This window comes from Mastomys coucha, unplaced genomic scaffold, assembly GCF_008632895.1.
Source record: "Mastomys coucha isolate ucsf_1 unplaced genomic scaffold, UCSF_Mcou_1 pScaffold21, whole genome shotgun sequence".
Classification (NCBI taxonomy): Eukaryota; Metazoa; Chordata; class Mammalia; order Rodentia; family Muridae; genus Mastomys; species Mastomys coucha.
The window spans coordinates 80733081-80759952 of NW_022196904.1; the positions used below are offsets into that span (position 1 = coordinate 80733081).

A 26872-nucleotide genomic window follows, 5' to 3' on the forward strand; every position below is an offset into this window, starting at 1 on the left:
TGGATACAGAAAATGTGGTACATCTACACAATGGAGTACTACTCAGCTATTAAAAAAAAATGAATTTATGAAATTCTTAAGGAAATAGATGGATATGGAGAATATCATCCTGAGTGAGGTAACCCAATCACAAGAAAGCACACATACTATGCACTCTCTGATAAGTGGATATTAGCCCAGAAGATTGAAATAAACAAAGTACAATCCACAAACTACAAGAAACTCAAGAAGAAAGAAGACTAAAGTGTGGATTCTTTGTTCCTTCTTAAAAGGGGGAGCAAAATGCCCATGAAAAGAGTTACAAAGACAAACTATGGAACAGAGACTGAAGGAAGAACAATCCAGAGACTGTCCCACCTGGGAATCCTTCCCATATTCAGTCATCAAATCCAGACACTATTGTGGATGCCAGCAAGTGCTGGCTGACAGGAGCCTGATATAGCTGTCTCCTGAGAGGCTCTGACAGTGCCCAACTAATACAGAAGTAGAGGCTCACAGCCATCCATTGGACTGAGCACAGGGTCCCCAATGAAGGAGCTAGAGAAAGGACCCAAGGAGCTGAAGGGTTTGCAGCCCCTTAGGACAAACAACAATATGAACTAACTAGTACCCTCAGAGCTCCCAGGGACTAAACCATCAACCAAAGAGTACACATGGTGGGACTCATGGCTCCAGCAGCCTATGTAGCAGAGGATGGCCTAGTTGGTCATCAATAGGAAGAAAAGCCCTTGGCCCTGGGAAGGTTCTATGTCCCAGGGCCAGGAAATGGGAGAGGGTGAGTCAGTGAGCAGGGGAAGGAGGGAGGGAACAGGGTTATTTTTGATTTTGTTTTTTTAATCTTTTTTTTTCTTTTTTTTCTTTCTTTTGAGGGGAAACTGGGAAGGGAGATATCATATAACATGTAAATAAAGAAAATATCTAATGAAAATGGAAAAAACAAAGGGATGACTAGCTACTGAGAATGCATTCCATGCTTGCAAACTACCAGAGTCTGGTTCCAGGCATCAGTGTCAGTCAGTTCATCTGAAACCCCAGCCCCTGGACTACCAAAAACCTTTTCAGGCCTCCAAGTGCACCAGGCTCATGTGTACAAACCCACGCAGATACAGATATACACATAATCAATTCTAAATATATTTATAAATAAAATCAACAAAGACTAGAGAGATTGCTTGGTGGTTAAGACATTCATGGCCCTTGTGAAAAAGATCTGGGTTTGGTTCCTTGCATCTACATGGTAGCTAATAGCAACTTGTAACTCCAGACCCAGAGAAGCTGATGCTCACCTCTAGCCTCCTCAGGCAATGGGCATGTATGCAGGGCAAATGCATACAAACAGGCACTTACGTATACATGAAATAAATCTTTAATAAAAGCACAAAAAGAAATGGCGTACTTTAAGAATTGGGGTGATCTTTTAATATTGCCTTGAGCAAACTTAATTCAACAGAATCATGAAAGAATCCATGATCGAATGAGATTTCCCTTTTGTAGTCTAGGACTATAAATATACATATGTAAATCAGTAATTGTAATAAACAGCATTGTTAGAATGTAAACAGAAATCTCACTAGATGTTACAAAACGTATCTTATGTGATAAAAACCTGCCTGAAGGAATAGATATACAGATTCAATTCTGTTGTTTCTAAATTCCAGTATCATCTCTCACAGATGTATGGAGAAAAGCTAGAATTTTTAATAGAAACATGAAAACCTCTACAGTAGCATGGAAAAACTCTAAAGTATTCAAGGCAGTCGTAAGAGAAAGGGAAAAGGTAGAAGATCATACTGCTATTTATTTCAATTTATCCTACAAAGGGAAAAAGCATTACAACATAGTATCAGATAAAAGTGTACATATCAAGTGATAGGGAGAACTAGAGAGCTCAGAAAGGATTTAACACATTTACAGTCAGTTAATCTTTGAAAAAGGTTCCAAAAGTTCATAATGATAAATAATCTTTTTAATAAATATTATGAGAAAAACTGGATATACAACAAAGATGTATGGCCCCTTATGTTACACCACTAATAAAATCAGCTCAAAATTGATTAAGACTTTAAACATAAGATCAGAAAGTATAAACCTACTGAGGAAACATAGTCTAAACTACATTGATTTGCAGTGTTTTGTTTTCTTTTTCTTTAAATTTAACCCTCAAACTATAGACAGCAAAAGCATTGTATTATCTATCCAGGGAAGCAATTAATAATAAAGATACAGATATGAATTTGAAGAAAATACTTATAAGCCATGTCGGTGATATGGGATTAAACCAAAACATAAAAAGATGTGAATGAAAACCACAAACAGTTTCACTGCATGTGACTTTGAGAGGCTGTTAGGAAGACAAAAGAAATGCTAAAAGAATGTGGGAAGAGGGAGTCTTATTTAGTATTGTTGGGAAAGTAAATTAGTGTAATTGGCACTGAAATAGTAGTAATGTCCTCAAGAGACTCAAAGCAGAGATAAGGGAAGCTCTAGTATTCCCCCTTTTTGTTATTCCTCTCATCCTCATACTGTGCTGTAGAAAGGCACATTCCTGAAATGCCAGAGCTGGAGAGCCTGAGGCAAGTGGATCTTAAGTTCTAGGCCACATTGGCCAATATGGAAGGACTCTGCCTAAAATAAACAGCCAACTTTGGAGGTCAGTAAATGTGCATCCTGGTGTGGATGGATAGAGAGAATTTGGTATGTAATGCTATTCATCCTATAAAGAAGAAGTGGCAATAACAGAATTAGGGAGCACTAAGCTAAGTAAAATATACAAAAGATAAATACTGTATATTCCCATATGTGAATCTAAAGCTCTTGACCCATATAAATAGATAGAAGAATAGTCCTTACCAAACACCGAAGAACAAAGGAATGGATGATAATTAAAAGTTATGGATCAAGCAAGAGAGCTAAATTTGATTTTTAGGTCAATTATGCACCATGAGATCTACAGCTGTTAAGTGAATTCTGCATATTCCAATGTGCCTGAAACTAAATTTCTAATGTTTCCATCATAAGAAAATGTTAAATATCTGGAGGGGTAGGTATGTGAATAGATAAATCTTTATGGATAACATTTAAAAATCATATTACAACTATGTGTCCTATAGCAATAATTGTCAATATATGCTTGAAAATATTAGCTGATATCAATGCTTTCTGAACAGCTTCATAGAAACTGCAAATAATTGGATCATGACCAGACACCAGACAGACTACTGTCAGCTTTCCTTTTGTTATTTGAATTCCAGGAAGACACAAATCATCTCCTTTTCATATCTTTCAGTGCTTCCAAGAGTCTTGATGTAGACACTTGGTATTATGAATGCTGTGTGATTCAAAAGGGATCAGCATGCACTCTGCTCTCTTGACTGTCACGGCTAAGCTACAGCCATGTATGCTGTCACATGGGCCATTCCTCCTTGCCACTATTCTTCCTTTCATAGCTTTAATGCACTAAGTTACAGGATTCAGTTTTCTTTTTGGGTACTCTACTTTACACGTCTTCTCTTTACATGCCTCCTAAATTCATGTAGTTACTGCGGGACTCAGCCTAGTGAAATGCATGGAACAGGTGTCTCATAGCTAGCAAATAAAAATGATGATTATGTGGATGATAATTAGTCTCTCTGCTTAATGAACACTGAGTTTTCAATGGACCTCATTACTAGAAAAGATATCAAAGGTGTAAACAGGAGCTTTAAAGATTTCTATTTTGTTTATTTATCTATGAGTTTGTGTGGGGTGTATTTAGTATATGTATATAGGAAACAGCAGAAGTCAGAAGAGGGCATTGGATCCCTGCAGTTGGGATTACAAATAGTGTGTATGAGTGGGTGGGTGGGTGTGTCCATTGTTCATGTCTCTGAACACCTGCACATGGTATTTTCTATCATGTATCTACAGGTGTCCCATAAAATACAGGTATTTTACTTGCTTTTGACTAATTTTAAATTTTAAGCTTTCTATATAAATATCTAACTGTAGAAGGAATCCTAAAAATTTCACTTTTCTTACATTTATAAATAATAATTTTTTTAAAAAAGTGCTATGCCAGGGCTGGAAAGGTGCATAGGTGCTCATGTTTGATAATACTCATCCAAGAAGACTTTAGTTTGGTTTCCCAGCACACATCAGTATAGACATACCCACCAACATCCTCGGCAATGGTCGTGGGGAGAGAGACGGATGGCAAGGGCTTCTTGGCCAGTCAGGCAACCTTGGTATCTCAAAAATGGAAAACTTCAGGTTCTGTGATACCTGGTCTCAGGGGAAAGGTAGAAAATCATAAAGGAAGGCATCTAACATTCTCCTCTGATCTCTTCATGTGCACACACAGGTGTGTGTACACTAACCCATGTGCACACACAAGCACACTCACCAAAAATATTGCTGAGCATTACCTTGACATTTATTGTAGCCTAACTATCAACTTATACCTGACTCTGTCTTGACATTGGGGTTTTATGACTAATTGAGTTCCCTAATTTATTTCTCTGGTTTAAGTGTTAAATTTCTACTCTTTATCTGTTTTTTAACCCCAGAGTGGAACTTAATCAAACAATCATAAGTTGAGTAAGCTATACTTGTTGTACTAGCATGAACAAAATTAAGTATCTAGCAGCAGACGAGTTAAATAATTGGTGACATATGATCTTAATGAGATATTACTTATTGCCACTTAAAGCAGTTAATTTTAAAAGTACCTAGATGTGGGGAAAGGTCTAAAGTAAAATATGAACTGGAACAACATCAAAACACAATTGTGGAAATGGAACGTAACCATGGTGATGTGGATTAAAGAGAATATGTAAATAAGAAATGCTAGGAGATGATAGGTGAGTTTTGAGGGATCTTTCAGTCTGCCTTATTTTTGTAAGATACATGCATATTAGATGTCAATTACCGTAATCTAAAAAAGTACGAAAGTTTATCAGAAGTGTACTGCTCAAACTTTCATGCTGAAGAAGTAGCATATGACTTGTCTATTGCCACGACAAATGAACTTTGTTCAGCATTGGAAGTCTCTCATGTGTCCTGGCTCTAGAAGGGGGCCCTACCTTCTGATGTCCAAGTGTGTTACATTGGAGCCCATTTGTTGATGAATAATCTATAAAGCAATAGAAGTTGAGATAACAGGGCATCATCACACAAATTTAACTATTCTATCACATCTTGGGTTTTAAAGAACTAATTTCCATTTCTCATGTGAATGTATATTTTCATACCTGATATTCTAAAATCCTTTGAATGTCCCATGTGCTTTATTTTCAACATTTTATTTCTTATTGATAATGGTTATTTTAACTGCTGCATAAAGGAATAATTTTTAAGTAAAAATTACACCATTCCTTGAATTATTGCAAAGCAAAGACAAGAGAGTTCCTTTGACCTTGCTGTGTCTGCTGACAGCAAGCTTTATGGTTTTGTACGTAAGACTGCTATCACCAAATTTCCATTTGAGTAGTAACATGATAACACAAAGAGCCAGGGGACTAGGTTTTAGATGACAGCACATCATTTAATATCCACTTATTGTTTCTACAGGGAAATTCAGGTCTGGGATTCAGCATTGCTGGAGGGACAGATAATCCCCACATTGGAGATGACCCGGGCATATTTATTACGAAGATTATTCCAGGAGGTGCTGCAGCAGAGGATGGCAGACTCAGGTAAAGTTCAAAAGCATTAAAATGACTCGAGCAGTTGATCCACTGCATCAGGTGATCACATTTGAACCTTGAGAGAATGATAATTCTATAAAATTTCTGGACTCAGAAGGTTATCAAGGCTTTCTGTAGTGATGTTGCAAATCTCTTCGTACTCACAGAATTTCAAATCGTTCTAATTTGTGCATGTTGATAGCTAACAAATGTGATATTGGGCCAGACACTGTGAGGAGGAGTTATAAATGTATCTTCGATTCTCATGGGGGTCCTATGTCTACTTGGAAAGAAAAATAATATGAATTAAGTCAACAATAGAATATCTAGAATCAACACTGTACGTTAGGAACTCAAATACTGTTATAGGCATGGATATAGAAGCTTTCACAGGGTTTTCTATGGATGTTTAGAGAGAATCAGAGAAACTGCTTCATTTGAAGATTCTAGAACTTAAAACATAACTGGATAATGTATAACGTTCCTGCATAAAATTGAGCTGACACATGAAGAAAGAGCAAAATGTCTGGGAAACTAGAATGAATGCTGCTTTGTTTGGAAGAAGACTGTGTGCTAAGTTAAATGGGTGGAGTAGAACCATGATAGAACCTAGGGACAAAGCAATAGCAGTTGGAGCCTGGCCCTGCTCTTTTAGAACCTAGAAATGAGTTGTAGAAATAAAAGTCACCCACATGGAGCAAATAATAAGTAATATACAGTACAACCAGGAATTAGGAGCAACCTATAAAAAGACACAAAAATTTAAGGGTTCAGAACTTACAGAAGCCATCCACTATACATAATATATAACAAATATAATATATAATGATTATCATAAATATGTATATAATGATACATAATAAATAATATATATTACAAATAACCATACCTGGTTATAAATTCATATATGTCAAGAAGATGCAATTGTATCAATAGATCCTTTTTTTTTTCTTTTTTCAAGACAAGGTTTCTCTGTGTAGCTCTGGCTGTCCTGAAACTCACTCTGTAGACCAGGCTAGCCTCAAACTCAGAAATCCATCTGCCTCTGCCTCCCAAGTGCTGTGATTAAAGGTGTGCATCACCACCACCCGGCTGATCCTTTTTTCTTTTTAAACAAAAATCTCACAATATAGGCAAAGATGCCCTTACATTTGTGCTACTATTGTTTCAACCTGTCAAATCATGGGGTTACAATTTCATGCCCCTCTAGCTGGTTGTATTGTTATATTAGCTATCATATGGACATAAATGGCTCAATTAAATTCTTGCTAATGCATATCTGTTTTATTAATAAATAGAAAAAAGAAGTAAAATTGACATTGGGAATAGGAAGGATCTTAAGGGAGGTAATTTATGGGCATTTGTTGAAGATTATAAGGAAGAGTGTTCAAGAAGGGTTGTGTTTTCACCTTTCTAGGTTTCAGATTATACAGGAGGAGAAAAAATAGGACACATTCCTGAATACACCAATAACAACTGGGACCCTATAGCTAAGAATTGATGAGATGTAAAGAAATAAATCATTTCTAATATATATATATATATATATATATATATCAGCACTGAGACACATTCTGGTTAAAGGGACTTGGCAAAGTCCTGGCTGAAGAAAGAAGGCCAGAATGAGAAGATATTAAAAGGGAGAATGTAAGGTAATTAACCAGATATCAAGGGTGAGGGAATTCTGCCAAATCAACTGTCAGTACAGTTCTTGCTGAGACTGAACTGAGTGGGCCAAAGCCAAAGCTCATGGTCAAGGCCTCCAGGAAGTGAACTAACAGGAACCTTTCTGTGGTTTGTGAAAGAAGTCTGTCTACCAGAGAATTAAAGCAGGTCCTGTAGGTCAAGGCGGCACTGGCCAGCATGGCATCGCATTGGGAAATGCAACTGGAGGGAAACAAACCTCATCCCCTTGCTCAGTGTGTTTCCATTTCACATGAACAACCCAGTCTTCTATTTCTCTTTTGAACTAAGCAGAGACACCCATTCTCTATCAGACTGTTCTGATACAGTGATTACATTAGACAGCTGCAGATGTGCCGCTTCTGGAGAAGAGCTGTATTTTTTTTTTTCAGGTTCATTTGCATATGATGTCAACTGAAAATACTTCCGAACATAGATCCAGGGAATGCATGCTTTGTGAAAATCAAATTTTCAAGTTTAATTGAGTGATTTTCAGAGAAGGAACATCTATGTTGAGCAGTGAGAGATTCAAAACACATGTGTAAGTGTAGTTCTATAAGTCAAGGAGAGATTGTGTTTGCTAGAGCTGAATCCTAGGCAAGCTCCAGTATATTTATTAAGACATAAACTAAGTGTGCTAACTTAGTTATAGGATGATGATGCCTATAATCCTAGCATTTGAAATGCCAAGGCAGGAGGATTATCAGGAATTTGAGGCCAGCCTCAGCTAAAGTGATTTCTGATCCAACCTAGGCTACAAAATGAGACTCTGCCTCAAAGAGGGATGAAACAGGCAAAAAGAAAAGAAAAGAAAAGAAAAGAAAAGAAAAGAAAAGAAAAGAAAAGAAAAGAAAAGAAAAGAAAGAAATCGGATTGGTTGTAGGAATAATAATTTAGAAATTTTGGGCCTTGACCATCATCCTCAACTATTTGCTATCTGAAACAGAAGAATCTTTCACCTTCCTAGTAAATTCTTGCACTGGGTTTGAGGTAGAACAGTTCTTAAGCTAAGTGCTTGCTCTGAGGTTAGGAATAAAAAAATAGCATTTTTTTGAGAGTACCACCTTTTGTTGCCTACAAATCATAAGTCGAAATATCATGTCTATAGAAATGGGAAATTTCTTTTCTTGGGAACTTAATTCCATAGTTGCATGTAATCCAGACAGGCAACCTTTGTAGAACCTTCATTATACATGGAGTGTTCTTATTTATATGCTGGTCCCACAATTTCCTTCATTCTGATCTCTGTTTCTTAGCCTTTGATCTAGCTTCCCAGGCTATGTGTGAGTTTCACCTCCCATAGTTGTACACTGAAAAATCTGAAAAATTCTGGCCTATGTTTCTCCCTGAAACAATAAGACATATCTACTCCCTAATCTAAAGTGCATTCTTTGTCTGCAAGAAGAAAGTTCTTCAGCCTCCTTTATTTTGGTAGATCCTTCAAATATTATTGAGGTTGCACCCTCCCATGTTCCTGACTGATGTAGAGACACCCAGAGTTCAAAGATAACTCTCAGCTGAATATCTTCCTTGTGATTTAAATATAGATTGTTAAAATTGGGGAGGTAATCATGTCCAAGACCAACATTTTATGGAGGGGAAACTGAAGTCAGGAAGAATGACACCCTAAAAGATAAATCGCTTGACATAAAACATCACAGCATCTTGACTCAAATAATGAGTTGCCTGAAGTCCTATCAAGAGAGAATAATACACAGGCCCAAACTAATCCCATACAAGCATTTTCTCAATATGACAGGAGCTGAAGTGATAAGGTCCAAGGGCTACTTTTGTCTGGTTACTTGTCCCAAGGACATAGAGAAAAGTGCCTTGTCCAGACTCAGAATCCATGGGTTATAATGCTTGTTACTAACAGACGTGACCTTGGAGGAGTGAAACTTCCTATATGGGAATATATTGCTCATCTGTCAGATGATGAGAGAACTGGCCAAGTCACTAAGGTGTTCTGAAAATACACTGAGATTACCGAAGTCCAAAGCACATAATAAGCATACAAGAAATTCTGACAATACTCCCCTTTTCTCCTTATCTACCTGTCTCCATGGTCTTCAGTCTCCTTTCACTCTGTGTCCTTCCCAAGCTTCTTGTTCGTATGTTTTCAAGTCCCCCCTTTTCTTGCTTACACAATGGCATGATATTAAAGGTAAGTTTAAAAATGGAAATAGTATCATTTTAAGTTGCTAAATATCTAGTGAATATCTAGGCAGTAATGAACTAGGAATATGTAAATGTGTGTGCATGCATGTGTGCTTTGCATGCATATGTGTCTGTCCTGAAATTTTAAAGACATGAGAAACTTTCTTGTGCATGCTAAACTATACCCAACGCAATGTGTTTATGCAGCCTTAAAGCACAGGTAAAGTGAGAAATGAGAAATGGACTTCTCCTCGCATAAACTACCCCAAGCTGAGGCCTAGTCTTATTGATTCTCCCAGAAAATGGTACAATATTGAGAGTAAGATGACCTGGGTTTCAGGGTCTACTTCCTAGTTATGTGTCCTTGGGCCCTTTTGAAGCCTTTTGTTTTCTAGTTGTCTCATTAGTACACTGAACTTGAGCACCAAGCCTTCAGAAGCTAAGAATAAACTCAGTCTAAGAATAGGGGTCCTATGATGATCCCCAGTTAGGTCATATTATGAAGGTCATATTATAATCTCCCAATAGACAGAGCCTTGTGAAAAATCTCTGCTTAGATTGTCAATAATGATAGACAAACATTTCTCAAAATGTTGTGATTATTCCCTATGGTCACACATTCACATGGCAAGCAGTGGTAGATTTCTGTTTCTTTGGCACTTATTTAATTGGCAATAAGGTGGGACTTTGAAGAACTTACTAGCCATTGATACTTTGCCTTTTAGGAGCAGTCATTAAGATTTGATAACATCCCTTGGCTTTAAAGATTAGCCTGTGATGGAAAGAGCACTACTTTTTTGAGAAAAAAAATAGATACATTTTCATCTTCTAAAGACTATGTTTTATTTCTGTCTTTGTATCTGAATCATAACTTGTCCTCAGTCTAGCCTGAAGTCCCTAGATTCCCAATGACCAATTTTGACATGTTTTCCTGGGGAAGAGCTATCACATGACATCCCTTGCTTGGCCATGCAGCAATGACATTTTACACAACGGTGCATTTATTAAACCTGTCTACAGCATAAAAGCAGAGTGCGGAAGAGGGCTGCTTGCCAGCTCCTGACAAGTGACACAATTTAATCTCCTAGCTCTTGACACAATCATTTCTATTTCTTGACAGAATGAAAAAAAGTGTTATTTTCTTTAGGTCTATTGCTCTGTTTATTACCTCTATTTCTGTTTACACGTAATGGTACTTATAATATCCAAGACAATGTGTATGTTCAAAGAGTAATGTTAATTATGCTGAGACCTCACTCTTTGGACATTGACTAGAATCCATTCTCCATATGTAAATGACAACATTGTCTTTTTTACTGTCCTTGAACAGTCACATCTTATGTGGTGTCATTGATGTATAATCATTAAATCACAGATGATTTAACATAAGAACATGTGAAAAAGAAAAGGAAAGGAAAGAGGAAAGAAACAGGGAAGCGGAAAAAAGAGAAATAAGGATAAGATGAGTAAATAAAGAATGGCAATAAGTGGAAAAGGAAAATATCATATAACTAGGAAGTGGAGAAAATGAACTTAGATTCAAATTTTTGTCTGAAAATCACAAGCACCAAGTTGAACAAAGAGAATAGTTTCCAGGAACCTTGCATTGAAGAACATACTTTGAGACAGTCTAAGGAAATAAAATATTCCCAGCAAGTAAAATAATGTAAGAGATCACTTCACTACTAGAGTACTATTTTGAAGCTCTGTGAATGGTTATGATTGCAAATCTAAACTCCATGAGTCACCCTGTACGTTACCACTTCTACCATAACCCAACTGATTATGGTAGTCCAGTGACTATGCTTATGTTAAATTTTCCATTCAAAAGTAAGAGATTTTTGGTGCTTTCAGTGTTAAGTCAACTATTTTTTTTTTTAGTTGTTATTATGATGTTAAGATCCCATCACAAACCTGGCTTTGACTTTGAGCTGAAGATTTCCATGAGAAGGGCCTTGACTACTGTTCAAGGCAAATGGCAACAGTGGCCTCAATGGCACTGCAAATGGTTGGAATTTCAGTTGATTCATAGATTGCCACCTTTCATCTCTAGCCAAATAAAATAAAATAGAGACATAGTGACAGTACTGTCCTTTCTGTGATTTCCTCTTACTCATATTATGAGCCATAGTGTGTGGATAACCAACTTGGACAAGGGAAAGAAACATCTTTCTGAAAGTAACTGTCAACAGGAAGTCTGCAATGGTGGGATACTACATGAGAAAACTTCTAAGTACTTCAGCTGCACTTATGTGAGAACATCAGGAGCCTACCTGCCATCTTTCAGAGTTTCAGGAAGCTCCTCAAGGATTCCTCCCCTTTGGACTCTTGCTAAATACTTGGATATGAGAAACTTGAAATATTATTGTAGCAAGCAAGCCTGGGGTGGCGGCGGTAGTGGTGTTGGTGGTGGTGGTGGTGATGGTGGTGGTTGTTAGAATACTTTTTTGAGAGTTCTGAATATCTACATGCCAAAAAAATGAATCTGGGTCCTTATTTCACACCAAATACAAACCTTAACCCAACATGATTCATAAACCTAAACAAGATAAAATTATGAAACTTTAAGAGAGTGTGAATAAATCATTAAGACTTTGATTTAGGCAATGTTTTCCCCAGATGGTATCAAAAGGACAAGCAACAAAGTAAAAAACAAACAGATAAATTAGATTTAACCTAAAACTTTTTTCTGTTTTATTAGTTATTCTATTTATTTACATTTCAAATATTATCCTCCTCCTTCCCAGTTTCCCCTCCACAAGCCCTCTATCCCCTCCCCCTGCCTGTATGAGGGTGCTCCCCCTCCTGCCCACCCACTCCTGCCTCATTGCCCTGGCATTCCCCTACCCTGGATCATCGAACCTCCATAGAACCTAGGGGCTCCCTCCCAGTGATGTCTGATAAGGCAATCCTCTACTACATATGCAGCTGGAGTCATGGGTCCTTCCATGTGTACTCTTTGGTTGGTGGTTTAGTGCCTGGGAACTTTGAGGGGTATGGTTGGTTGATATTGTTCTTCCTATGGGGTTGAAAACTCCTACTAAAACCTTTACTTGATTTTAAAATACATTGTAAAGGTTAAAAACAATCTTATAAGCAGGAGAAAAAACATTTTCAAATAACATATCTGATAATTTAATTGTAGCCATAATATAATAAGAGCTGATTTTCTATGATACAAAAATAATACAATATGAGAGTAGTCAAACTATGTCTGTACTAGTTTACTACCCCCTGCTGTAACAAGTTATCACATCTTGTGGCTTCAGGTAATACAACTATGCTCTTTCATAATACTGAGTATGAGAAGTCTAAAAAATCAATCTTCCTAAGATAAACTCAACATGATATAGGGCAGCTTCAAGACTCTATGAGATCATTTGTTTTCTTGGGTTTTGTTTGCTTGTTTAATTATGTTTTTCCTTAGTTTCTGAAAAGCACTTGCATCCATTTCCACAGGAACATGTCATGATGGAAGGTTGAACTCTTGTTTTTTGATTCCTGTCTCTGACACTAACTCCACCAACCTTTTGATGTCCTTTTGATAACACCTCCTATGATTACATCGGACCCATTCTACTTTGTGAAAGTTCTAAATAAAAGTAGTGTATTATATACTCTTTTAAAAATAAAGCAAAATTTGTAAATTATACTCGACTAAAGCTTTACTTATAAAAACTACTCTACAATTATTTTCTGTTGTAAAATATTTACAAATATCTTTCTCACATTGTTGTCCTTTTAAAGGAGTGATTTGCTCTTAACTTGCATTTTAACTTCATTTTATCTATTTAATTTTATTATTTATTTTTAAAAATTTAAACTGATTTTTATCCTATTCTTCCCGAACCCAAAGTTCCTCCCGATCCTCTCCTCCTCCCTATCCACCCTACGTTAAGCTCTTTCTAAAACAAACTAACTAACTAAAAGCAGAGTATCTCACCTTCACCAAGGCCTTTCGTCCATTTACTGGGAGATGACACTCTGCTTCAGACTCCATGTGTGTCTGAGTAACCTTTCAAAAGCAAATATCAAACCATGTCCCCATTTCCTAAACTTGAGAGCAGATATTTGGCCTTATGCCCCAGATGTTAAAATGTCAACACTATAAGTATTATCCTAGAGTTTTCATTTCTGTTTTCAAAGCTGAGCATAAATTGCAGGGTTCCTTTAAAAGTCAGAAGAACTGATTCAGAGTATATCATGAAATCCAGTTACCCAGTTAGACTTGGGAGGGGGATATAAAACAGAATAGTTTATTGCCTCTTCACTGACTAATGTTGGGACATGGATTCAATGTGTATATCCCTTAAATTGACTTCATGTGCTCTAAAGTTTCTAATTCAACTCTAGCTCCTGCTGTAAGTAGGGAGAAATTTCTGGCATTGCTTTTAGATCTGCAACTAGCTCAGAGTAAAAGCTAACAAGAACCTTACACTGTTCTCCTGAAGTGGGAGACCTGGAGACCTTTTCTAGGCAGGATGCCCTAGGAAGGTTACAGACCTTCTTCACTGCAGAATCTTTAGTCATAAAATTAGCACTGCAGAATTTGAGGAGTTTTCATTTCAAAGTTTTATTCTAATTGCCTGGTGATTTCTGAGAATCTGAGAAGTTCAGAATATTATTATCATTGCTGAGAAATTAAGTTTTATTCAGAATGAATTCCCAGCTCTCAGAAAACCTAGTCCTTAAGGCATTTTTGTAGCCAAGAGTTGGTTTAAACTTTATTCTCCATGCCACCAATTTTTATGCATTTCTAATATCCTCTCAAGAAGACATGTTGCCATTCTAATATTCTGAAACCATATTTGATTCATATTGTGGTAAATTTATAGTGTCATTGGGAGCAATCCTAGGACAAAATAGCAGGGGAGAAAAGAGGGAGTGCTCTCAAATGTCCTCCTGCATTCCAATTTAAAGGTAGTCCTGGTTATTAACGGGATTGGTTTTCTGATAGAATTACGTATTCTGCCATTTTTTTAGAATGACCTAATAATGAAGTCAGGTCCGTGCAAGGATCAAGTCACCACAAACAAGTTTAACAGTTAAGTGGTAAAATTAAAAAAGTGTTAAAGCTCCTGGACCCTTCCTCCATTGGGGAAGGAGGGAAATAGATCCAGGGCAAGGCACTGTTTAAACTGGTAAGAACAAGTTTTATATGAGGACTATTGCAGTAGGGAGAGAGAGCCTTCACTATAGAAATGAGGTCATTTCTAAATCCCACATAGAGAAATGGAGATTTACAGACAAGGAGCAGGATCCTGTTTATTAACAGAGAATAGATAGGAGAAAGAACTGGGGGTAAGGAGAGAGAGAAAGAGATACTTGCTAAATCGATCTAACAGGATTATTTCTGAAGGCTTAGGTGATCAGATACCAGAGTGAGGGGTTCTTTTTAAGCTGCTTTGGCAGGATTCTTGCTAAAAACAGCCATACAAGTCTAACAAGGGTGGACACAGAAACTCAAGGTCAGAGCCTCATTGAGAAGGGGCCTGCCTAAAGTTCCCTTACAGAGAGGACTTAAATTTCAACCAGGTTATAAGACTCAGACTTTGGCAGAAGTGAGGCAACAGTCCCAAGAAGTCTCGCATGATCTTTGTTGCAAGGTTCCCTGCATCCTCCATAGCATCCTCTACGTGGTACTCCCGACCTACCCATGATGACACCTTATCGGGGAGAACAAATTATATGTTAGTTTCCCTGAGGAAGTGAAGTTGAAAATCAAATTCAAATTAGTTTATGTAGACTACTCATAGTTCAACAAAAGAAACTTTCAACACCTGGAAAGCACCCCCAGGTCTCAGCCTCTCCTTACAGTCCTTTCTTCCTTGTACCAGCTTCCTCCTTCCCCGAGAAGGCCCTCAGAAGAGTGTACAGTGCTACAATTTACATACCCAGACTCGACCGACTTCTTAACATAGTCGATTTGGGGCTACTTTTGAGCCTAGGATTGTGCACCAGGCTGTTGTCATTACCCTATGCATATGAACTTGGGAAGAAATCCACATAGCCACAAAAGCACAATACAATCCTTTAGCTAGGGAAATATGCCCAACTATATCTACTTGAGCATGATAGGAAGAAATTCCAGGGATTTGCCTTGCCTTGGACTTCCAGATTCTTCTTACAGTGACCATTAACACTAATCTCTTAACCTTAACTGTTAACTGGAAAGTAAAATAAAGGAAATACAACCATATTTTTCAGACCCAAATAAAAGTAAAATTTATATGTTCATATATTCTCTGTAGAGTAACTGGCTTTTAGAACTTTTCATACTGACTTTACAATGCTAACCCCTACTGCCATCTGAAATAGAGAATTTCTTTTTCTTTTCTCTTAATGATACCTAAATTATTTGCCTTATATGACTGCTATTTTATCGGCATATGCATCTTAGGAAAGAAACTCTGAGACTCTAATTCTCCTTTATACAGCAACATTCACAGTGTAGTCAATGTATTCTTATTCATTCATTAATATACTTATTATAATATCCAGTCCTGTATCTTATGATAGTAGAAACTTAAATCTAATCATAGTAGTCTCTTTTTTCTTAACTTACAACAGATTTGTCACTATGTTCATTTACTTATGAATTGCAGAGACTCCAACATCTTTTTCAATACAGTATGAGATTACAATTACTTAAAGAGGATTAACTGGACATATACATAAGAATCTATGAAAACAAAGACCTATCAACATGCTAGTCACAATATTAAAACTTAAAAACACTGGAGCTGGAGAGATGGCTCATAAGCAAGAGCATGTTCTCCTTTTGTAGAGTACCCAAGCTTTGCTTCCAGCATGTACATCAAGTAGCTCATAGCCTACTGAGGTACCTATACTCATGTGAATAATGCCCACATATAGAAACACACACAATTAAAATGAATATAAATCTTTAATAAAATTAAAATCACATATACGTGTACATATATATATATGCATGCCAATGTGACATGTAAATAATAAGAAAATGACTGAGTGGTGTAGTTTACAATCTAGTCATAAAACAACCCAATATCAAAAGATAATAAGAATCCTATAACTTTGAACTTGAAAATAACTTGTATAAAATAATTCACATTCCTTGCAGAAACTTTTGAAAATACAAATATTTCTTAATTAAGCTAGAATCATTAATAATCTCATCATCAATCTATTTGTTGAATTCTCACATCTAAGTACATGATTTTTTTTCTCTTTTCTTTTGGTGTGTTTGTGTGTTATGTTGTGAGTGGGGTATATGTATTTATCACTGTAGGTATATGAATGTGTGTGTGTGTGTGTGTGTGTGTGTGTGTGTGTACGTGTAGGCTAGAGGTTAATATCTTTCTCAATCACTATCTTTACTTTTTGAGACAAGGCCTCCCACTGAACATAAACTTCATGGATTAGGCAAGACTAACTGGATACTGAACATCCCACCGGTCTTTCTGTACCCCCATCTCAGTACTTAGGATAGATAATGAAGATAAAAAATAAATTAAATAATTCTTAAAAAGAAAGAAAAGCTTTCCTCAAAATAAAACCAGCTTCTAAAATAGAAGTAAGAATCTCCATGTGGCTCCAACACTTGAGTAAGAACTCAAAAGACATCCAATAGTCCAGTGACCTGGAATTGGTCTGTGAAAACTAATTTTATCTACATCATTGTGGTTATACAAGTTGATATGACCATTTGAATGTAGACATTAGATCTACAATTTATCATCTCAAATACATCAGCAATAATTTAAGTGTTGGTATAACTGTTTCTTCCTCTACCTTCAGTCCATCCCCTTAATTATTATAATCCAATTTAGTAACAGATCACTAAAGAGAAAGTTGGACAATTTAAAAAATAAAACACTATTGCTTTAATTTAAAAAACAATGAATGAAAGAATGCATTTTCATCTTCATGTCCAGGTAAAATAAGGAATGGCCTGTGTTAAGTCATTATCAGTAGATACACAGTATTGTTAAGTAGTAACTATCTAGATGATAGCTTCATTGTAAGACTTTCTGTTGATTAATCTGTTCTGCCACTTGTAAGAGATGGTTTCTGTGTCGTATCCTCGTCACCTGTGCATCATGTCTCAGATACTTCGGTCATAGCACCCAACATGTAGACTTGAGTTAGTCAAGCATATGAGTCAAATAATTTTTTTTTGTTGTTGTTGTAAGGGAAGAGCTGACAGTCTCAGGAAATTCAGCAAGGTGAATAAGACATTATGAAGGTGACTATCATTGGTTCCAATGATGTCATTGAAGTTGGTAAAATTTTTGATGTGTTAAACTTAAGATACACAATAAATAAGTATTAAATAGACAGAATCCTCCATTTTGCCCCTCAACCTCTGTTATGCACTAGTCCTGGGGAGACTGATTTTCTGCTGTGTGTGTGTGAGGGTGCATGCACCTGGAATTGAGGAGGAAACAAGAAGGCAGTATCTCCACCTTTAAAGGCAGTCTCTGTCAAGTTGGAATAGGCATAAAAGTACAGAGTGGTGCTGTAGGGGAAGTGTGGGGTGTTCTGAAAGGCTATGGTTGGTAGCATCTCCTAGCTTGCACAGAGTGTTCAGTGGAAGGCTGCAGAGAGATGCTATTTAAGTCAAAACACAAAGAGTGGGTGACTGAGCCTAATGAATGTTCTGTAAGCCAAGAGAGTGTGGGCAAAGGCCTGCAGAAGAAGGGAACATGCTCTGAGATTGGTGCTCCAGAGACAAGGCAAAATCACACAATGAGAATAAACAGAAGGACAAGAGACACCAGGCAGGCCAGGGCAACCTTGGGTAATATATAATGTAGGGTTTTTGTTGCTGTTGTAATGGTGGTAGTTGTGGTAGTTGCTTGTCTCCAAAGCTGAAACCTTGACTGTTACCACAGGAAAAGTGACTAAGATGAAGCATTGCTTATACAGAATTTATCTGATGGGATGGAAGTCTATCTACAGCATAAGCAAGAGAATGGCTTAAAGACTGATTGACCAAATTCATACAATAAGTGACACCAGCTTGAAATAAGAATCTAACAACATACTAAGAAATGATTCAAGTTAAAATATGCTTAAAGGGTAAACTTTATAGGCTTTGGTTATTGTTAGATATAAGGGAAATACTATTTTTTTAATTTTATTTTTGAAATTACAATAAAATTACAATATTTTTCCCTTCCCTTCCCTCCCTCCAAGCCTTCCCATCCATCCCTTTCTGTTCTTCAAATTCATGGCCTCTTTTTTGCACATAACCTCTAGTTATATAATATTCATATGCCTATAGTTCTTTGTGTAGCGTTGAAGACTCATGGGCTTTTCCCTGTGCACTTTGGCATGTTCAGCTCCTTTGCTCAGTCATGTTGGCGGGACTTTGTGTGTGTAGCTGTTGATATTGTAAGGACAGTATTCTATTCAATAAACCCTCTGTTTCCTCTCTACCATGGATCCCACACCATGGGCTTGTTACATGGTCATTGTCTGTTTATGTGGAGTTTCCTGTCTCCTCCCGTTGTCAGAGGATGACTCTGAGCTGTGAAGTGTGGCAAATCTGAAGCCTGGAGGGAAAGGAGAGTTGGGAGAGAAGTTAATGGTTTCATTTTGGACGACCTTTGTTTTCCAAAGCCTGTGAGAAATTTGAGAGCAGATGTCTAGCAGGCAGTGGATACAAAGTTTGGAACTGTCAGAAATCTTGCTGGGAGAGAACTGAATCTTTAAAACTGAGACAATTTTGATACTGCTTTGTGAAAGAATAGAGTGAAAAAAAGAGACAGGACTCTGTCCTGGATTGGTTTAAAGTTCGGGATGGTAGTATGACCAGAGGCTTCCAGATTGAGTAACTCATATTTCAGTGAATGCTTGGATGGATCTAGTACTGAATTTTCAGATTGATAGTTCACCTAACCAATAGGTAGCCTGCAGTCACCCTGTTTTTCTTTATTCACACTTTTCCATGTATCACTGTTGTTCTTGCGCTTTTCAAAGAAAAGTGTGCACAATAAATGCCAGCTCTCCCCTGAAAACTATGGTTATTACCTAGATATAAAAGAAAAACCTCAATTATGTTTGCTTTTGATGAGCAATGACTTAATGATTAATCTCTCCACTAAAAGATATATTTCCTTTTTTGTCTTTAATAATGTTAAAAAGAACTGTTAGTTAACATTATTGAAAAAAATTTCAAGAAAGATAACAGAATTTGAGGTCCTTCACTTCTTCTCCTGTCCTATCTTTAAAAGCAATAATTTCATTACTAAGCGATCTCCAAGATCTTCCTTTCCTCCATTATTTTTGGGAAAAAAAATCTAGCCCATAATTTTGCATTTGGTTTTGTGGAGGCTTGATGCCCGAGAGAAGAGGGATGCTAGAAGAGTAAGGTGGGAGTGGGTGGATGCGTGGGTGGGGGATCACACTATTAGAGGTAAAAGGGAGGAGGAGGGGGTGGGAGATTCATGGAGGAGGAACCAGTAAAGGAGATAACGTTTGAAATGTAAATAAATAAAATAAAATAAAATAAAATAAATGAATGAATGAATGAACACGTAAAAAAGCAAAACACTGAAACGTTCTGACAGATATTTTTGGTGATCTCATGAGAAGCAAACATATGCTTTATTATGTTTCCTCCACTTATTCCTTAAGTGAATCAAGACCCCCTTCTGGTACCCCAAATATATCAGTTCTTGTCATCTTAAAGACCTCATTTGATCATTTAATTCTATTATAGTTCACATCTCTAAAACTAGCCTTTCTTCAGTAATTCTGTGGATATCCAAATTTTTTGTAACTTATTTTCAGAACAGGTAACAGTAGCTTCTATCTTTGCTTACTCACTCACTGCCGCATAGCCTCATGAACCAAGCCTACCAGAAGAAGTTTGCACATAGTCTCTCTAGGTGTTCTTTTTTTTTTTCATTATCTCTCTCCCCTTGCCAAATTCTAATCTGAACCCTTCACAGTATGCCACCCAAGAATAGCATAGGATACATTTCTTCTAACATCACTGGTAGAGTAGATTTAGCCAAAGCAGATATGATCTGTTTATCTCTCTTTTTGGTCCATATTACATCACTCTTCTCCTGAGCCCTAGTTTCTTATGCTTTGCTCCCTCTGATCACCCCTTTCTATGTCTCCACTTTAATCTCCATAAGCCTATTTGTCTTCACCCTTAAAGTAAATAAAAACAAGCAAAATCCCCAAGTATGCTCCATTTTGCATGTGTCAAAATGGTATCATTTAAATCGTAAATTAAATATTAGAATGGGACTTCAATTTCTGGCCTTCTGTAAATTGTGACCCTCCATTTTTCTCTACTACATCACTATTTCACTTCTCCAGTGGACTCTAACTATGTACTGAGGCTGTAAGGTGGTGCTGACGATTTAAAACTGGAATGAAAAGATCTAGTTGTTCATTGTTTTCCTCCTTGAACTTATGTTTCTCTTCTACATTTTCTCAGTGTTTTAGCCTGATCTATTTTTAATGTTAGACCTTATTGTCCGTGCCCAGGGAGTTATGTGACATACAACTACACATATAAATAAAGTGCTGAGTTTCCCCAGATTCTCTGATTATAAAGCTTTAAGTATTTAAATGTTTCTTTAAGACTAAAATATTCTGATTATTACTAATATACAATTGATAGAATTGCTTCAATATATTAAATCATATAATTCTAAAACAATGAAAATGTAAGCACAGTTGGGATTTTTGTTTTCAATGAGCAAATATATCCACACCTACCCAACTTTTCTACTTAAAAATTCAGCTTTATCTAACTAGTGTATTTCTCGAGAAAGAATGTGTTTGGCATGTTTCATAAATGGAAAAATGCTAAGTAGCCAGAAGTCAGTGTCAAAGACCACCATATGGGTCACAGGGATCCTAGAAAAATCTATCACTTTAATTGTAGATTTCTTTTATCTTCTGGAAGCTTTTCTACAGTACTGCCCTTATGCATGCAGACTCTTTTACTAAGTAATTCCACAAAATTTCTCATTATAGAATCTTCTGTTCTTTTATGCTCAAAAATGAAGTTTCATGGACAGTTATAAGGTCATGCAAAAAAAAAAAAAAAAGTAAAAGAAAAAAATCAGAGTCACTGACAACAGGGGTTGCTTTGTACTTCAGAAGAGAAAATTATGAATTTCAATGATCTGGGTACCTGGAAAGTAAAATGATCTTTGTGAGAAAGTATGTCCTTCCTCATGCGTTATCCTCACGTCCCTCTGAATTTTTGTCTGTAACTGAAGGATAATGTTAGAGACCAAGCATATATTTGTAAGGAGAGCTCTAGCTTGTTTTTATGAAATCCCAAAATGTCATCAGTAATTTCAAAGTGCGTCATGAGGTTTCATCACAAAATTAATTTGAATTTATGTTATGAAATGTGATTGAGCTTAGGGAGAAATGGGGGGGTTGGAAATTATAAAATCACATAAACAATAATAGCTGATTTTTAAAGCTCAGGAAAGGTCAAAAAGCAGCCTTGCTAATCATGTTCCCTTGAAAATTAGTAGCTTCAGGCAATTTAGCATTATCTGCTGAATAGGGAATTGCTCACAACCTTTGCCAAAATCAAATAATTCCAGTAATTATAGGTTTAAAGTTAAGAAAGTCTTTGAGCCACAGCTATCAGAATTGAAATTTGGGTGTCAAAATGATACACACTTTATTGCAGTCAAGTCTAATATAATATTTTCTATGAATTCATTCATGCTCTCATTCAAAAATTCTGTTATTTGACTTTTGATTGAGCAACTACTATGGACTTAGCCTTACGTACTATGGATGGAATAACTAACAAGATGTGTTCCTTGTCTAAAAAGATTACAATTTTATCTGTTGTATAGAAAACAAACAAGTATACAGTGTGTATACATTATAAATTATTATATACTTACATGATTATTATGTGATTTTCCCTATATTATTATCAAGGAACAATTCATTAATTATTTGATGATGAGTAATGCCACATCATGTTAGAGAATATGTGATTGTTAAATAAAACATTTAGATTATCCTGTGGGTAGATGTTATTGACAAAATATACTTTTTGTTTCTAATATATTTGATATAAGAGAAATACACAAATCATACATTCTCTACAGCCAACGGGAAGAGTAACACATGATGAGTGCCTGGTATCTACTTTGCATGATGGGATTTCACTAGGGATGGGCAACACTGTCTGCAATAGGTTTCTGTTGATGTGACCAAATTCTTGACACAAAAATGTACGGATGGAAGGATGTATTTTGGTTCATGCATTCAGAGGGTTCCATCCACCAGAGCCAGAAAGGCCTAACTGAGGAGGACCCAGATCATACTGATCCAGGCATGAAGGAAAAAGGAATGTTTGCACTCAGCTGCTTTGTCTTTTTGCCCCCCTCTTAAGCCATTCAAGCCCTTAGTCCTAGAATAGTAACATGGAGATAATATTCAGAATGCCTCTTGTTCCCTCAGTTGATTCTCTATTCCTCAATCCCCTATATGGTCCTAACTTCATTCCAACTAATAATAAAAACTAATGTTCACACCATATGTTTTAAATATGAAAGTAGGACTCCTGTCTTTGTGTAGATGATTCTAGGGAGAACATGCAGAAGAAGAACATAACTTCAGAGAGAGCAGAGGTACTGAAGATGGAAAGCAAGCTCTGGATAAATGCTGGAGATCAATGCAACTGGTGGATATGAACAGTAAAGGAAAGAATTAACTAAAAAAGTATGTGGATAATGGTACTTTGTTATCTGAGGAGATATGAAAACTGGAGTAAAGGCCTCTTTTCTCATAAAACCAGCATTTGAGTGATGGACTTTGGAACATGGTATGTGCAACAAAATAAGTATACAAGTATTACAAGTGTTTTTGAACAATACAAAGCATGGATTATGTCCCTATAATAACCAATTAATTTACTCACCATATCATTTAGCACATAGTTTTAAGAAATTTTAAAGATGCTTTAAAACTCATCATAAATATTCTAATTATCTCAGAGCCTACTGAAATTACTTATCATCAAATATGTATTTGTATTGATAAGTACAAAGTTTTTGGCTTGTGAGATTTGTAGATATGAGATTTGTCTTGAGAAGGTGTGTATATCTTCCAAAGTCAGTGTGTATTAGTGAACATCTCATACATTCCTAGTTAATAATGAACATCAGAAGAGGGAGCTGGTCTGTAAGGAGTCTTCTGCATGCCATCTTTGAATTCTTACTTACACTAGTCTCTTATTTCTGTGAAAATAGAATGTCAAGGATTAAAATAATCAGTCAATTAAGAAACAAAACTCTTAATACTTAGGTTCTAATGATGAAAAGACATTCTTATACTTCAATTGGTTTTATGTGCAAGAGACTATAGTCTCCTCCATCCCCATGCCATGATATGATATGTATCTCCTCACTCTGTGAGTTAGTAGCCAGTATTCTTATTCCCAGCACTGTTTCCTCGGCATTCTGCACCCTGCACCATGTAGTAGATGCTCAGTACTCGTTGGCTGAATATGAGTGTCTGCAGTGATACTTGAGATTTTATTATTAGTAGTTCTTTGCTTTTGTTGAGACGTTGCCTTCTCACTGGAGTTTTGCCTGGGATGAAAGTATGGCTGTGAATAATACCATGTATCTTCAGGGGGAATAAATTGGAGTTCATTCTTTTTACACCAGAAAAAAATGGAATGATAAGAGAAGAGAGCATCCTCATGGCATAACAAAAAAAAATGTCATTGACTAGCTACCATATTTCTAAATGTATGCAGTTTTCAAGCCTATAATCTGTGCTGACTCTGTTCCAGGCACCACTGGGGGTGCTAAACATTCAAAGGTAAACAAGATACATTTTCCTCTGAGTGATTCACAGAGTATAAATATAAATTGCAAAAAAAAAATCATATTCCCTTTTCTCACCTCCCACATGTAATGAAATAACATATGTAGTAGATGTTAATAAGCACCATTCTCTGTCCTTTCTTCCTACCCTGTCAATGCCAGAGTTCCACTGGGAGTGTGTGGGGAGTCACGGTTTGCTTGGAGGATAGTTCACGCTTTCTTCTACCCTCCCTTCATACCTACTTCCTCTCCTCACTAAGGGTATGGATATGGGTAGCAAGAGAGGCTCTTACAAAACAATAATCTACCTAAGTATAGCCATCACTTAAGTCACCATTGGCTTCAAGTCCAAATTCTTAACAAGCCTTTCAGACCTTGCAGACCTGATTCTGTGGCCTATCCTATCAGCTGCTAAGCTAGTCCAGGAGCTGCATTCTGTCTCTGCTCATCTCATGGCCCTCAAGCTCTGCTACCCTAGATGCTCCAAGAGGTTTTCTTCAATCTTCTTAGAACAGTTTTTTTTTCTCAGTGTGTTCCCACTGTCCTGCAACACTTACATGAAATTTTAGTAGCTTGATTTTTCTAATTCTACTGATAAACTATAAAGCATCCTCATAGTAGGCATCGGTATTGAAAAGGTGGTGCAGTACTTAACATACTATTGAAACCTAGGGGTAGCCTAGCTAGCCAAAGAAATGCTTGTACCATGAATGTGTGTGATGTTTGAGAAAACTAACATATAACATATAACATATAAAAGACAAGACTGGAGAGGCAAACAACAATCACACTGTTGAAAGACGTGTGTGCTTATGACGCTTCAGAAAACAGGCTGGCAGATTCAGTCTTCATTCCACAGAGCCCTAAGAGCTTTGCTGCCCATGTTCTATAGAAAGCTTTTCTGTGATTAGAAAAAGACCCTTTCCAGCTGGGGCATGAAAGCTTGAGAAGAAAGGGCATTGGGCAAGTTCTCCTCTGTTTGCCATGGGCTCTGATGACTTCTTTGCAGCGTCCTGACCCTGGTTCTCTCAGAATTCTCTGAAAGCAACAGATAAGAGCTTCCAGCAAGTCTTGTTCTTATTCCCCTTTCTTCCCTGATGTAGAAATCGTAGAAACTGTGCCTTTTCTGTAACTTATAAGCAATTATAAATGTATGTTGTGTGGCTCCTCAGCAAGATTTAATTTGCAAATAGAGCTTGACTTAAAAATGTTAAATGCTGAACATCTTCCATAGGCAGATAGGAAACAATTGAAGACTATTGAATATAGGATAAAGCAATCAGGTTTAATCTCAGGAACATGATTCTGACAATAGGTTAGAAAACTGATGTGCTGGCTAGTTTATACCACCTTGACACAAACTAGGGTCAACTGAGAGAGCTAAAGGCAAGCCTGTAGAGCATTTTATTAATTAGTGATATATTGGAGACAGGCATCCATTGTGGGTGAAGATATTCCTATGCAGATATTCTGGGTTCTATAACAAAGCAGGCTGAGCAAGCCAAGGAGAGCAAGCCAGTAAGCAGCACCCCTTCATGGTATCAATTGCAGCCACCAGGTTCCTGCCCTGCTTGAGTTCTTGTTCTGACTTCCTTCAATGATGGACTGACCTCAAGGTATAAGTGTAAGCCAAGTAAAACCTTTCCTCCCCAACTTGTTTTTAGTAACGATGTTTCATCATAGCAAGAGAAATTATAATTATCAATGAATTATAGGATACTATCCTAGAGACAAGATGGATTGCAATAAGATATTTCTAAATTCTAGGTTGCTGACAATCTAGGTTGAATATATAGGGAAGAGGATCTAAAACTCCCTCTTTCTCTCTGTCTCTGTCTCTCTATTTCTCTCTGCCTATTGCTGTCTCTGTCTCTGTCTCTGTCTCTGTCTCTCTCTCTATCTCTCTCTCTGAGTGTGTGTGTGTGTGTGTGTGTGTGTGTGTGCATATGTGTGTGTATTACAGAATTGATATATGTCAAAGAAAAAAGGAGACACCCACTTCTCTCATGCAATGCATCTCTGGTGTTAGAATAATTTGCCTTTATGAAGATGGAAAGTAAAGTCCTAAGTTTGCCATTTGAGGTGTACTGCTGACTTCCAATACAGATGAATGCAAGGCTGAGATGACCTTAAGTCTTTAATTCATAAAACAGCAAAGGTAGAACAGAATTTTAAAATCATTGAAGTCAATGTGAAGACACAGATGAAAATCACCTAACTAGATAGTGGAAACTCCAGGATTAGAATTCCTGTATAATTGATTTATAAACCTAATGTTCTCCCACATTACTTTGTTTCTTGTGTGTCTCAGCTTCTCACCAAAGCATTTATCACATTTATCATAAAGCAAAAGTGAATATAAATGAAAAGGTGTGTAATTATGAATCCCATATGTCTTATGTAACATCCATGTCTAGAGTCAGAAATACTTGAATAGAGGGAAATGTAAGAGTAAATCTAATGTCTCAAGACATATTTCTTCCCAATCACAAAAGAACAAACACGGTATGCACTCTCTGATAAGTGGTTATTAGCCCAGAAGTTTGG

The 26872-nt window shown here is 36.8% G+C and overlaps 1 protein-coding gene across 18 annotated transcripts in view; it reads left to right on the plus strand.

Annotated features, from left to right (window-relative positions):
- Dlg2 (discs large MAGUK scaffold protein 2) overlaps nucleotides 1–26872 on the plus strand; it is a 1953494-nt gene that overhangs the window by 1383253 nt on the left and 543369 nt on the right. For all 18 annotated transcript variants that reach the window (XM_031387347.1, XM_031387348.1, XM_031387349.1 and 15 more), the window contains one exon: nucleotides 5548–5672. In XM_031387347.1, the coding sequence (XP_031243207.1) occupies nucleotides 5548–5672 (125 nt within the window). The remainder of the gene's footprint in view (nucleotides 1–5547; nucleotides 5673–26872) is intronic.